Here is a 13,325-nt window from a genome sequence, read left to right on the forward strand (position 1 = left end):
AAATCTGACACAGCGGTTGCATTAAGGAGAAGTGTATCTAAAGTTTAATGCATAGAACTTGTATTTTCATCAACATTTATAATGAGTATTTCTGTAAATTGATGTGGCTCTCTACAAAATCACCGGATGTTTTTGGAACTACTGAACATAACGCGCCAATGTATACTGAGATTTTTTTATATAAATATGAACTTTATCAAACAAAACATACATGTATTGTGTAACATGAAGTCCTATGAGTGTAATCTGATGAAGATCATCAAAGGTTAGTGATTCATTTTATCTCTTTTTCTGCTTTCTGTGACTCCTCTCTTTTGCTGAAAAAATGGCTGGGTTTTTCTGTGGCTTGGCTCTGACCTAACATAATTGTTTGTGGTGCTTTCGCTGTAAAGCCTATTTGAAATCGAACACTGTGGTGGGATTAACAACAAGATTACCTTTTAAAATTTAAAATGGTATAAGTATGTTTGAGGAATTTAAATTATGAGATTTCTGTTTTGAATTTGGCGCCCTGCACTTTCACTGGCTGTTGTCATATCGATCCCATTAACGGGATTTCAGCCCTAAGAAGTTATTAAAGGCCCACTTTTTTTCAACTGAAAGATGATGCCAATAGCTTACCTATGAAGTTGCACAATGATTTAAGTCAATAAGTTATATTCTTAGTCAAAGTATGATATATTTGGGCTTGAAGTGGGAAAGCCGAACTGGTAACTTCGATATTTTCTGTGTCAATTGCATGTGTTTCCTCTGTGATAACGTGCTAATACTTTTTAGTCTACATTTCTTTTCAGGGCTGGGATTCATTTGAATGTTACCATCCACCAGCATGGCATTGTTTATTAATCAGAAACACCAGCAAAGTTCTTCCTCTCCGCGAGTTGCGACAGCTGAACCAAACAGCTTTTCGCCATAGCCTGCTTTGTCATTATGGGGTATTGTGTAAACATTGATGAGGGGGGAAAAACAACTGAATCAATTTTAGAATAATGTTGTAACCTAACAAAATGTGGAGAAAGTTAACGTGTATAAATCCTTCCCTTGATGGATGTGCAATTTTGCCGTATGAGTGTACAAAACATTAGGCATACCTGTCCTAATATTCAGTTGCATCCCATTTTGCCCTCAGAACAGCCTCAATTCGTGGACTGTACAAGGCGTGGAAAGCATTCCACAGTGATGCTGGCCGATGTTGACTACAATGCTTCCCACAGTTGTGTAAAGTTGGCTGGATGACCTTTGGGTGGTGGACCATTCTTGATACACACAGGAAACTGTTGAGTGTGAAAAACCCAGCAGTGTTGCAGTTCTTGACACACTCAAACCGGTGCGTCTGTCACATATACTCCCTCTCCGACCTCTAGGTCATCAGGTAGCTGAGTATTCCGCACAACTGTCACCATCGTCAATGGCACCAGCGCCTCATGACACTCACCTGGATTTAATCACCTCCTTGATTATCTTCCCTATATCTGTCACTCCCCTTGGTTCTTTCCTCAGGTGTTATTGACTCTGTTTTCATGTCGGTGCATTGTTTGTGTTACGTGTTTGTTTCATTTATTTATTAAAACATTCACTCCCTGAACTTTCTTCTCAACTCTTAGCGTTGTCGTGGACCCTCTATTCCTGAAACTCTCCGCCGCCATTGTCGCAACTCCTATTACCTCTTTCATATCGCCTGAGATCCCCAAGGATTGGAAAGCTGCCGCAGTCATCCCCCTCTTCAAAGGGGGAGACACCCTGTACCCAAACTGTTACAGACCTATATCCATCCTGCCCTGCCTATCTAAGGTCTTCGAAAGCCAAGTCAACAAACAGGTCACTGACCATCTCGAATCCCACCGTACCTTCTCCGCTGTGCAATCTGGTTTCCGAGCCGGTCACGGGTGCACCTCAGCCACGCTCAAGGTACTAAACGATAGCATAACCGCCATCAATAAAAGACAGTACTGTGCAGCCGTCTTCATCGACCTTGCCAAGGCTTTCGACTCTGTCAATCACCAAATTCTTATCGGCAGACTCAGTAGCCTCGGTTTTTCTGATGACTGCCTTGCCTGGTTCACCACCTACTTTGCAGACAGAGTTCAGTGTGTCAAATCGGAGGGCATGCTGTCCGGTCCTCTGGCAGTCTCTATGGGGGTGCCACAGGGTTCAATTCTCGGGCCGACTCTTTTCTCTGTATATATCAATGATGTTGCTCTTGCTGCGGGCGATTCCCTGATCCACCTCTACGCAGATGACACCATTCTGTATACTTCCGGCCCGTCCTTGGACACTGTGCTATCTAACCTCCAAACGAGCTTCAATGCCATACAACACTCCTTCCGTGGCCTCCAACTGCTCTTAAACGCTAGTAAAACCAAATGCATGCTTTTCAAACGTTCGCTGCCTGCACCCGCACGCCCGACTAGCATCACCACCCTGGATGGTTCTGACCTAGAATATGTCGACATCTATAAGTACCTAGGTGTCTGGCTAGACTAAACTCTCCTTCCAGACTCATATCAAACATCTCCAATCTAAAATCAAATCTAGAGTCGCCTTTCTATTCCGCAAAACAAAGGCTCCTTCACTCACGCCGCCAAACTTACCCTAGTAAAACTGACTATCCTACCGATCCTCGACTTCGGCGATGTCATCTACAAAATAGCGTCCAACACTTCGCAGTTTATCACAGTGCCATCCGTTTTGTTACTAAAGCACCTTATACCACCCACCACTGCGACCTGTATGCTCTAGTCGGCTGGCCCTCGCTACATATTCGTCGCCAGACCCACTGGCTCCAGGTCATCTACAAGTCCATGCTAGGTAAAGCTCCGCCTTATCTCAGTTCACTGGTCACGATGGCAACACCCACCCGTAGCACACGCTCCAGCAGGTGTATCTCACTGATCATCCCTAAAGCCAACACCTCATTTGGCCGCCTTTCGTTCCAGTTCTCTGCTGCCTGTGACTGGAACGAATTGCAAAAATCGCTGAAGTTGGAGACTTATCTCCCTCACCAACTTCAAACATCTGCTATCTGAGCAGCTAACCGATCGCTGCAGCTGTACATAGTCTGTCGTTAAATAGCCCACCCAATTTTACCTACCTCTTCCCCATACTGTTTATATTTATTTACTTTTCTGCTTTTTTGCACACCAATATCTCTACCTGTACATGATCATTTATCACTCCAGTGTTAATCTGCAAAATTGTAATTATTCGCCTACCACCTCATGCCTTTTGCACACAATGTATATAGACTCTCTTTTTTTTCTATTTTTTCTACTTGTTAATTGTTTACTCCATGTGTAACTCCGTGTTGTTGTCTGTTCACACTGCTATGCTTTATCTTGGCCAGGTCGCAGTTGCAAATGAGAACTTGTTCACAACTAGCCTACCTGGTTAAATAAAGGTGAAATAAATAAAAAATAAAAAAAAATAGGTGGCAGCTGATGACCTTCTCTGCAGACCGGACAATGTGTTGCAGCCTGCCCTTGGAGCAGGCAGATGCAGACCCAAACCAGAGAGTGCTGGGGGATGTGAGGAAAGGACTCAATGATTGATTCTTTAAAGGGGGTGGCAGGTAGCCTAGTGGTTAGAGTGTTGGACTAGTAACTGAAAGGTTGCAAGATTGAATCCCTGAGCTGACAAGGTAAAATAAATCTGTCGTTCTGCCCCTGAACAAGGCAGTTAACCTAGGCCATCATTGAAAATAGGAATTTGTTCTTAACTGACTTGCCTAGTTAAATAAAGGTAAAAATAAATAAATAAAAATGATCAGGAATGACTGGGGGATTTTTAGTTTTTCAGCTGAGTTTAGTACATCTGCTGGTGTGCCTTCTTGGTGACCACTATGGTGGTATCCTCCCACTTGAGGTTGTGGGAGATGATAGTCCCCAGGAATTTGAATGATTCAGCCATGCTAACAGCTGAGCCACCAATCTCGAAGGGGATAGATGGTGGAGGCGTTTTCTAAAGTCAACCACCATCTCCAGACAAAACGTCTGTGCTAAATTCCAGGTTCTTGTGACTGCACCTGGTGATTTAGCGGCCTTTGTGAGTCAAATCTGCAGTAAATATGGTTAGTTTATTCGGCATTGAGGGGTTGTCTGCCGTCGAGGATTTTGGTTTGTAGTTTTAGTCCTTTCCAGACATACGGACAGTCGTTGTTGGAGAACTACTGCTCTAGCCTGACTTTATGCTGCTATTTGGCTACCTTAATTTCTGAGTCTGAACTTTTTCTTGGTCTTGCTGGTTTTGCTCCTCTGGTCTTCTTCTTTGGCAGAACTTTGTCTAGTTAGTACATCCTTTCCCTGTAGTTGGTCCGCTTCTGCACTGTTTACTAGACATCACTGTTTCCCAGACAAGCACAGCACAGCAGTTAGGTGTTTACATGCCTGAGAGGCCTTCTAGCGTTCCCTGGGAGGAGACAGAATGGCGAATGATGGAATGCTGAATGATGTCACATTTATCATCATCCCCGGCAACTCTAGACGGCCCGTCATGTCCATCCTCCTCTCATTTCCGCATGCTTCCGCTTCCTTTTTAACACCGTCTGACAGCTCCACTCAGAAATGCCACTCGCTGTGGTTTTGGCTCTCCTTTGTTTGGAGAAGCTTTTTATCATGGAGACATTGATCTCGGAGGCGATTTATGCCTTGGCAGAGGAAGTGTGGTCAAATGAGGTGCTAGCCTAATCTACATTGTGTTCTAGCTGTCTTTGTTTTTTTTCTGGTGCTTTCAGATGGGCTTGGATCTGTTATCTATTATAAGTAACTGGTTTCTATTGTCCACAGATAATGTTGCTAATCAGCTAATTTTGTGTGTGTGTGTCTGTGTGTGTGGTCTATGTACTGTAGGGTTTAATGGATGAAAACCGGGTCCAAATCACGGTTATAAATCCCAAGTCCATCACCATGGGCCAGCTGTACGGTCAGTTTGACCCAGTCTCTCACGAGTGGTCGGACGGCATCCTGGCGGTCAGCTACAGGGCCTTCGCCTGCTCTCAGGTAAAATGGTCATCCACGGTCAACTCCAAAAACAGAAAAAAACTGGAGAAAGTGGCACTCAGAACATTCCGACAGAAACCGAAATGACAAAACTAATTATAAACTGTGTGGTTTGAGCCATGAATTCTGATTGGTATATCAGACCGTATACCACGGGTATGACACAATATTTAATTGTACTGCTCTAATTACATTGGTAACCAGTTTATAATAGCAATAAGGCTACTCTGGGGTTTGTGATATATGTCCGATATACAACGGCTAAGGGCTGTGTCCAGGCACTCCGCATTGTGTGGAGCTTAAGAACAGCCCTTAGCCGTGGTATATTAGCCATATACCACACCTCCTTGGGCCTTAATTATAAGGTTCTGCTGCCATGTACTGTTTCCATGGAAACAGGGATTTTAGTGACAATCTGTGGATTATAACCTTTTAAAATGAGATTAAGATGTTCACAGAGATCAATAACTCAAGGGAATTAACTTGGTGTCACTGCAGTGGGTCAAATGCTGTGAGACCTTCGTCTAGGAGGCTGTTAGAAATGACAGAATGAGAGTAAAATATCTTCATTTCCCTATTAAACTATTTATTTCTCAGTCAACAATTGTAATTGACAGAAACAACGGGTAGCTTTGACACCTTTTGATCATACTTCTCTTCAGGAGCATGTTGTTTTTTCCCCAAAATATTTCACTTATCAACATGAGGTATTGAAGTACATAGGTATTTTCAATATGTTTTGACAGTTTATGTATTAAAGCAATAAAGTGCGTACCATCGAACGATGCCTGGCTTCACTAGGCTAGAATACTTTAATTCCTGCTTGTTATTTAACACACTAAATCCAGTAAATTCTTGGCACTTTAATTTGAAATCATTAGCTTTGACACAGGAAAAATCTGCATACTTTGTGATCCCCCCGCCCCGGTTCAGGGAGATCTTTTTAAGTAATGTTTTCTGTCAGATGATTACATTATGCTTTCTCGAGCACCAGATGGCCCAAGCCGATCGCATCTCGAGTTGTTTATATTATAACAAATCAATTTAACCAGAACTCCTGCCAGCTTTCTCATTGGAGAATTGATGCTTGATGTCAACCTCCATTATGCATGTGTATGTGTTAATTTACATCAGTTCTGGAACGCTACATTTGTATTTGAGGCCTGTTATGACCTTCAAAGTTGGACTTGAGGTGAATAGTGTCAGGGAAAGTATGAATATGTGCATATGATTATTGGTTAATCTATATGGGCCATCTTTAAATCAACTTTGATTTACCTAAGAATTTCTTAAAATACTTTTAAGCCTTTCAGAAACTTGGAGCTCCACTAATGTCTCCCCAATCCTTCAAAAAACCTTAAGCACTGCAGGATCTCCCTTTGCTGTAGTTTTCCTATTACATTAGCTATTTTATTTAAGACTGAAACTGGCATGACCATAACCTGTGGTGACAGCAAAGAAAGATTGAGAGAGTGGGAGGCTTCACTTGTTAGCACCTACACAGCCACGTAATCATCTGGGTGCACATGGGTCCACTCCTCTTTTGTGCTACTTGAAAACTGATAGTGTGTGATAGTTAGAAAGTACATACCTCTTTCCATCCTTAGAGTCCGGACAGGAAGTGGCTGATCTTTGACGGGCCGGTGGATGCTGTGTGGATCGAGAACATGAACACGGTGCTGGACGACAATAAGAAGCTGTGCCTGATGAGCGGAGAGATCATTCAGATGTCCCCGCAGATGAGCCTCATATTCGAACCTATGGACCTGGAGGTGGCCTCCCCAGCCACGGTGAGACTGGGAGTTGTAGTTCTATTGAGGCAATTTTTAGTTCTCAAATACATACAGCACTGATAATGGTGGTAGAATAAGTTCTGTAAGGGCTAATTGAAGTATTATCAGCAAGCAATATCATTATATTCGTCACATCTTGATGCATAACTCATGGCCTCATTCAATCCCGACTATTACAGATCACAAATCTTTTAACCAACTTAAAGTCACTATCAATTATGCATTTATTATCTGCACTGTGTTATGTCAGGAAACATCAGGGGGATTTCATGAGATTTAATGGCCCAAACAAAACAAGCATCAGGTAAACATTCTCTCTGATGTCTTAGAGAAAGAAGTCAGATATGCAGTAGCATAACTGGGGCAGACTTCTTGTACAGTATTGTGTAACGGCATCAGCCTCCACACTGTCACAATGCGGGTCACTAAAGGGAGAGACCAATCCTCTTAGCGCATAATTACAGTCACAATTACAGACAAATTGACACCAGAAGGACCAATGGCACTCTATGTATGTGTCGCAGAGTTTGTGCATGTTGGTAATTATATAATACAGTCCACTTGGATTTTCTGTGAACACATTAAGTATGACAAGGACTGTTTCATTGATGCAGTAGTCCTGTACACAAAGTTCATCATATGTAGTGTCCAGCGTTTTCTCTTACCACATAACCTGACTAAGAACAACTTGGGGCTCTTATAGGGGTAGGGCTAAAACTGTACAAATAACGTATCTTAATTTGATCATCCTGTTGTTGCAGGAATTTTCATGCACAGCAGGAAATGCAAACTTGTGTATTCAAGGTTTAAAAAGGCTTCTAAAGTTGTACTTTCCACTTTAAAATGTCAGACTTGATTTGCCCTAACGAAAAGTGTTTCCATGAATTATAATCCACGTAATACTTTTTTTCTGGTAAGGTCATGTTATGGTCAGGAATTAACTTAATGTCCTGAATACAAAGCATTATTTTGGGGGGAAATCCAACACAACACATCACTGAGTACCACTCTTCATATTTTCAAGCATGGTGGTGGCCACATTATGTTATGGGTATGCTTGTCATCGGCAAGGACAAGGGGGTTTTCATCGTAAAGAAAATGGAATAGAGCTAAGCACAGGCAGAATCCTAGAGGAAAACCTGGTTCATTCTGCTTTCCAACAGACACTGGGAGACAAATTCACCTTTTATCAGGACAATTACCTAAAACAGGCCAAATATACAGTGGAGTTGCTTACTAAGACGGCATTGAATGTTCCTGAGTGGCCAAGTTACCTTTTTGACTTAAATTGGCTTGAAAATCAATGGCAATTCATTTTTAAGTCTGTCTAGCAATGATCAACAACCAACTTGAAGCTTGAATTATTATTATTTATTTTTTTAAGAATAATGTGCATACATTGCACAATTCAGTTGTGCAAAGCTCTCGGGAAGACTTACCCAGAAAGACTCACAGCTGTAATAGCTGCCAAAGATGATTCTAACATGTATTCACTCAGAGGTGTGAATACTTATGTAAAATATATTTTTGTATTTCAAAAATGTCTAAAAACATGGTTTCACTTTGTCATTATGGGGTATTGTGTGTAGATGTGTAAAACATATACAGTATATTTAATCAATTTTGAATTCAGGCTGTAACCCAACAACACATGGAATACGTCAAGGGGTATGAATACTTTAATGGCCTTGGACAGCTTTGATAGCTTTCTACTACTTTAATTGATTTTAATAAAAGCAATGTTTCTTGCCAATGAGGAAGCTATTTATCACAATTATTGACCTCACAATAAGCCAGATTCGAGTAACTTACATTGTGGTGCTGAAATTTGAAGCAGCAGCCGCGGCACAATCAGTCGGAAATAGTTTCAACCTTCATTTTAATTTAACTATACTAACAACAAGAGGGCTTTGTGTTGGAGTATATTTCTTCCTATTTAATAAATAAGAGGTAGGTCTACCTGTTTGGCAGACCAAACTAGGCTATAGGCTGCTATCCATAGATTTGATGGCCAATTCCTCCACCCACCATGCACTATGACAGATCTGATTAATATAAAGTGATCTATAACGGTGCTTCGGTCCACAATGTTCTTTGCTCTAAACAAGCTGTAAGGATATCTTTTGGTTCATTTCTATGACATTCAGTGGCTGAGCTTACAACCTTCTATAGCCGAAAATACCTTGTTTGTATATAACTTGTTTGTGTTTTTTTTAACAGGTGTCTCGCTGTGGCATGATCTACATGGAGCCTCACATGCTGGGCTGGCGGCCCCTCATGTTGTCCTGGCTCAACACACTGCCCACCACAGTCAACGCCATGCACAAGGACCTCATCACTGGTCTCTTTGACCGGATGCTGCCGGCCTGCCTCCAGCTGATACGCAAGGCTACCCAGGTACAATTCAAAGATGTAGTCATTCTATATTGGACATTCCCATAAATATATTTATATTAAACATCATGCACACCATGTTATCCAATGGTTTCTCAACTCCAGTCCTCCAGGACTACTGTCTCTTCTGGTTTTCATTCAAATTAGTGACTAGTGTATTTACAGTTGTATGCGTTTTTTGACCTGGCAATCATTGAAGTTGTATAGTGAATTCAGAATAGGCTAGAATATATGGATATCAGAACAGCGATTACTCACCTTGAACTGGACAAATATGTTTTCTTTAATGAGTCAGGCGCAAAGGATATAATGCTGCTCCCAGGCAAGTCCCAAAACCATAATTATGTTTCACCAAGTCGTGGCTGAACGACGACACGGATAATACACAGTTGGCTGGATTTCCCATGCATCGGCAAGACAGAACAGCTACGTCTGGTAAGACGAGGGGTGGGGGTCTGTATTATTGTCAATAACAGCTGGTGCGCGATGTCTAATATTGAGGAAGTGTCAATGTTTTTCGTAGCTGTCTATTTACCGCAAACCGACGCTGGCACTAAGACCGCACTCAACGAGCTGTATAAGGCCATAAACAAACAAGAAAATGATCATCCAGAAGCGGCACTCCTAGCTGCAAACTTAAATCCGTTTTACCTAATTTCTACCAGAATGTCACATGTGCAACCGGAGGGGAAAAACATCTCTAGACCACCTTTACTCCACACACAGAGATGTGTACAAAGCTCGCCCTCGCCCATTTGGTAAATCGGAACATAATTCTATCCTCCTGATTCCTGCTCACAAGTAAAAACTACCAGTGACACACTCAATACGGAAGTGGTCAGAAGACGTGGATGCTACGCTACAGGACTGTTTTGCTATCACAGACTGGAATATGTTCCAGAATCATCCAATGGCAGTGAGCAGTGTACCACCTCAGTCACCGGCTTCATCAATAAGTACATTCACGACGTCGTCCCCACTGTGACCTTAACGTACATAGCCCAACCAGAAGCCATGGATTACAGGCAACGTCTGCACCAAGTTTAAGGCTAGAGCTGCCGCTTTCAAGGAGTGGTACACAAAGCTCATCACTAAGCTCAGGACGCTGGGACTAAACACCTACCTCTGCAACTGGATCATGGACTTCCTGACGGGCCGCCCCCAGGTGGAAAGGGTAGACAACACATCTGCCACGCTGGTACTCAACATGGGGGCCCCTCAAGGGGGCGCGTTTAGTCCCCTCCTGTACACCCTGTTCACCCACGACTTCCTGGCCAAGCACGACTCCAAAACCATCATTAAGTTTGCTGACGACACAACAGTGTTAGCCCTGATCACTGACAACGATGAGTCAGCCTATAGGGAGGAGGTCAGAGACCTGGCAGTGTGGTCAGAGACCTGGTAACCTCTCCCTCAATGTGAGCAAGACAAAGAAGATGATCGTGGACTACAGGAAAAGGAGGGCCGAACAGGCTGGGGCTGATGTGGAGTTGGTTGAAAGTTTTAAGTTCCTTGGTGTCCACATCACCAACACACTGTCATAATCCTAACACACCAACAAAGTCGTGAAGAAGGCACAACACCTTTTCCCCCCTCTGGAGACTGAAAAGATTTGGCATGGGTCCCCAGATCATCAAAAAGTTCTACAGCTGCGCCATTGGTATGGCAACTGCTCGGCATCCGACCGTAAGGTGCTACAGAGAGTAGTGCGTACAGCCCAGGACATCACTGGGGCCAAGCTTGCGGGTAGCAGAGAGAACGGTCACTATATCACTATATACTAGGCAGTGTCAGAGGAAGGCCCAAAAAATTGTCAAAGACTCCAGTCACCCAGGTCATAGACTGTTCTCTCTGCTACTGCACGGCAAGCAGTACCGGAGCGTCAAGTATAAGTCCAAAGGCTCCCTAACAGCTACTACCCTCAAGCCATAAGACTGCTGAACAATTAATCAAGTGGCCACCTGGACTACTTGCATTCTGCTACTCACTGTTTATTATATATTCATAGTCAATTTACCCCTACCTAGTGTACACATTACCTCGACTAACCTGTAGCCCTGCCCATATATACACACACACACACACACACACACACACACTTTTTAAAATTAGTTTATTTCATAAACTCTATTCTTAAAACTGAATTTCATGGTAACCTGTTGTATTCGGGGCATGTGAGAAATACGATTGGATTTGATTAGAATTACAGTGGGAAGAAATTATGTATGCGAACCCTTTGCAATTGAAATCATTGGTCAATTCCTTTGACGATATATAAACTAGTCACCCCGCAGTGTTTGTCATTATACCCTGATGAAGACAGCTTATCTGTCAAAACGTTGTTTATCAATTTATTGCATCTGAGCACCTAGAGTGCGGCTCTCCCTTAATTTTAGGTGTTTTACGCTGCTAGCCAGTACCTCGCCTAAATAGGTGTGCGTTTCTTTCGCCTCTAGATTAACCCTTTGGAATTACCTGGATTTCTGCATAAGTTGGTCATCAAATTTGATCTGATCTTCATCTAAGTCACAACAGACAAACAGTTTAAATACACTATAACACACAAATTATTGTATTTTTCTTGTCTGTTGAATACATCATGTAAACATTCACAGTGTAGGTTGGAAAAAGTATGTGAACCACTAGGCAAATTACTTCTCCAAAAGCTAATTGTAGTCAGGAGTCAGCTAACCTGGAGAGGTTGGTTGGAGCTGCCTTGCCCTATAAAAAACACTCACACAAATGTGAGTTTGCTATTCACAAGAAGCGTTGCCTGATGTGAACAATGCCTCATACAAAATAGATCTCAGAAGACCCAAGATTAAGAATGGTTGACTTGCATAAAGCTGGAAAGAGTTACAAAAGTATCTCTTAAGAGCCGTGATGTTCATCAGTCCACGGTAAGACAAATTGTCTATAAATGGAGAAAGTTCAGCTCTGTTGCTATTCTCCCTAGGAGTGGCCGTCCTGCAAAGATGACTGCAAGAGCACAACGCAGAATGCTTAATGAGGTTAAGAAGAATCCTAGAGTGTCAGCTAAATACTTACAGAAATCTCTGGAACATGCGAACATCGCTGTTGACCAGTCTATGATACGTAAAACACTAAACAAGAATCGTGTTCATGGGAGGACACCATGGAAGAAGCCACTGCTGTCCAAAAAAACCATTGCAGCACATCTGAAATTTGCAAAAGTGCAGCTGGGTGTTCCACAGCGCTATTGTAAAAATATTCTGTGGACAGGTGAACATACAGTTGAGTTGTTTGGAACATACAACATGTGGAGAAAAAAAATGCACAGCACACCAACATCAAAAACCCATCCCAACTGTAATGTATGGTGGAAGGAGCATCGTGGTTTGGGGCTGCTTTGCTGCCTCAGGGCTTGGACAGCTTGCTATCGTCGACAGAAAAATTAATTCCCAAGTTTATCCAGACGTTTTGCAGGAGAATGTTAGGCTATCTGTCCGCCATTTGAAGCTCAACAGAAGTTGGGTGATGCAACAGGACAATGACCCAAAACAGAGAATGGCTTCAACAGAAGAAAATACACCTTCTGGAATTGCCCAGTCAGAGTCCTGACCTCAACCCGAATGAGATGCTGTGGCATGACCTCAAGAGAGCAGTTCACACCAGACATCCCTATTAAGGCGAGAGCCAAATGGAGCCACAGGAGGCAGATGGTTGGAGTCTTAAAATGTTTATTAATCCAAAGGGATAGGCAAAAAGGTCAAAACCAGATCAGAGTCCAGGAGGTACAGAGTGGCAGACAGGCTCGTGGTCAAGGCAGGCAGAATGGTACAAAGTCCAGAAACAGGTAAGGGTCAAAACTAGGAGGACTAGAAAAAGGAGAATGCAAAACGCAGGAGAACGGGGAAAAACACTGGTTGACTTAGAAACATACAGACGAACTGGCACAGAGAGACAGGAAACACAAGGATAAATACGCTGAGGAAAACAAGCGACACCTGGAGGGGGTGGAGACAATAACGAGGACAGGTGAAACTGATCAGGGTGTGACAATCCCAATAATATTGCAGAATTGAAACAGTTTTGTAGGAAGAGGAATGGTCCAAAATTCCTCCTGACTGTTGTGCAGGTCTGATCCGCAACTACAGAAAACGTTTGGTTGAGGTTATTGCTG

The 13,325-nt window shown here is 42.7% G+C and overlaps 1 protein-coding gene across 1 annotated transcript in view; it reads left to right on the plus strand.

The window, feature by feature from the left end:
- The window catches only part of dnah7 (dynein, axonemal, heavy chain 7), a 230,345-nt gene that overhangs the window by 84,158 nt on the left and 132,862 nt on the right, over nt 1-13,325 (plus strand). Inside the window, exons 31-33 of the mRNA XM_029630984.2 lie at nt 4,845-4,994; nt 6,602-6,784; nt 9,008-9,184. Coding sequence (XP_029486844.2) covers nt 4,845-4,994; nt 6,602-6,784; nt 9,008-9,184 — 510 coding nt within the window. The remainder of the gene's footprint in view (nt 1-4,844; nt 4,995-6,601; nt 6,785-9,007; nt 9,185-13,325) is intronic.

The sequence above is a fragment of the Oncorhynchus nerka genome, linkage group LG3, assembly GCF_034236695.1.
Source record: "Oncorhynchus nerka isolate Pitt River linkage group LG3, Oner_Uvic_2.0, whole genome shotgun sequence".
NCBI lineage: Eukaryota > Metazoa > Chordata > Actinopteri > Salmoniformes > Salmonidae > Oncorhynchus > Oncorhynchus nerka.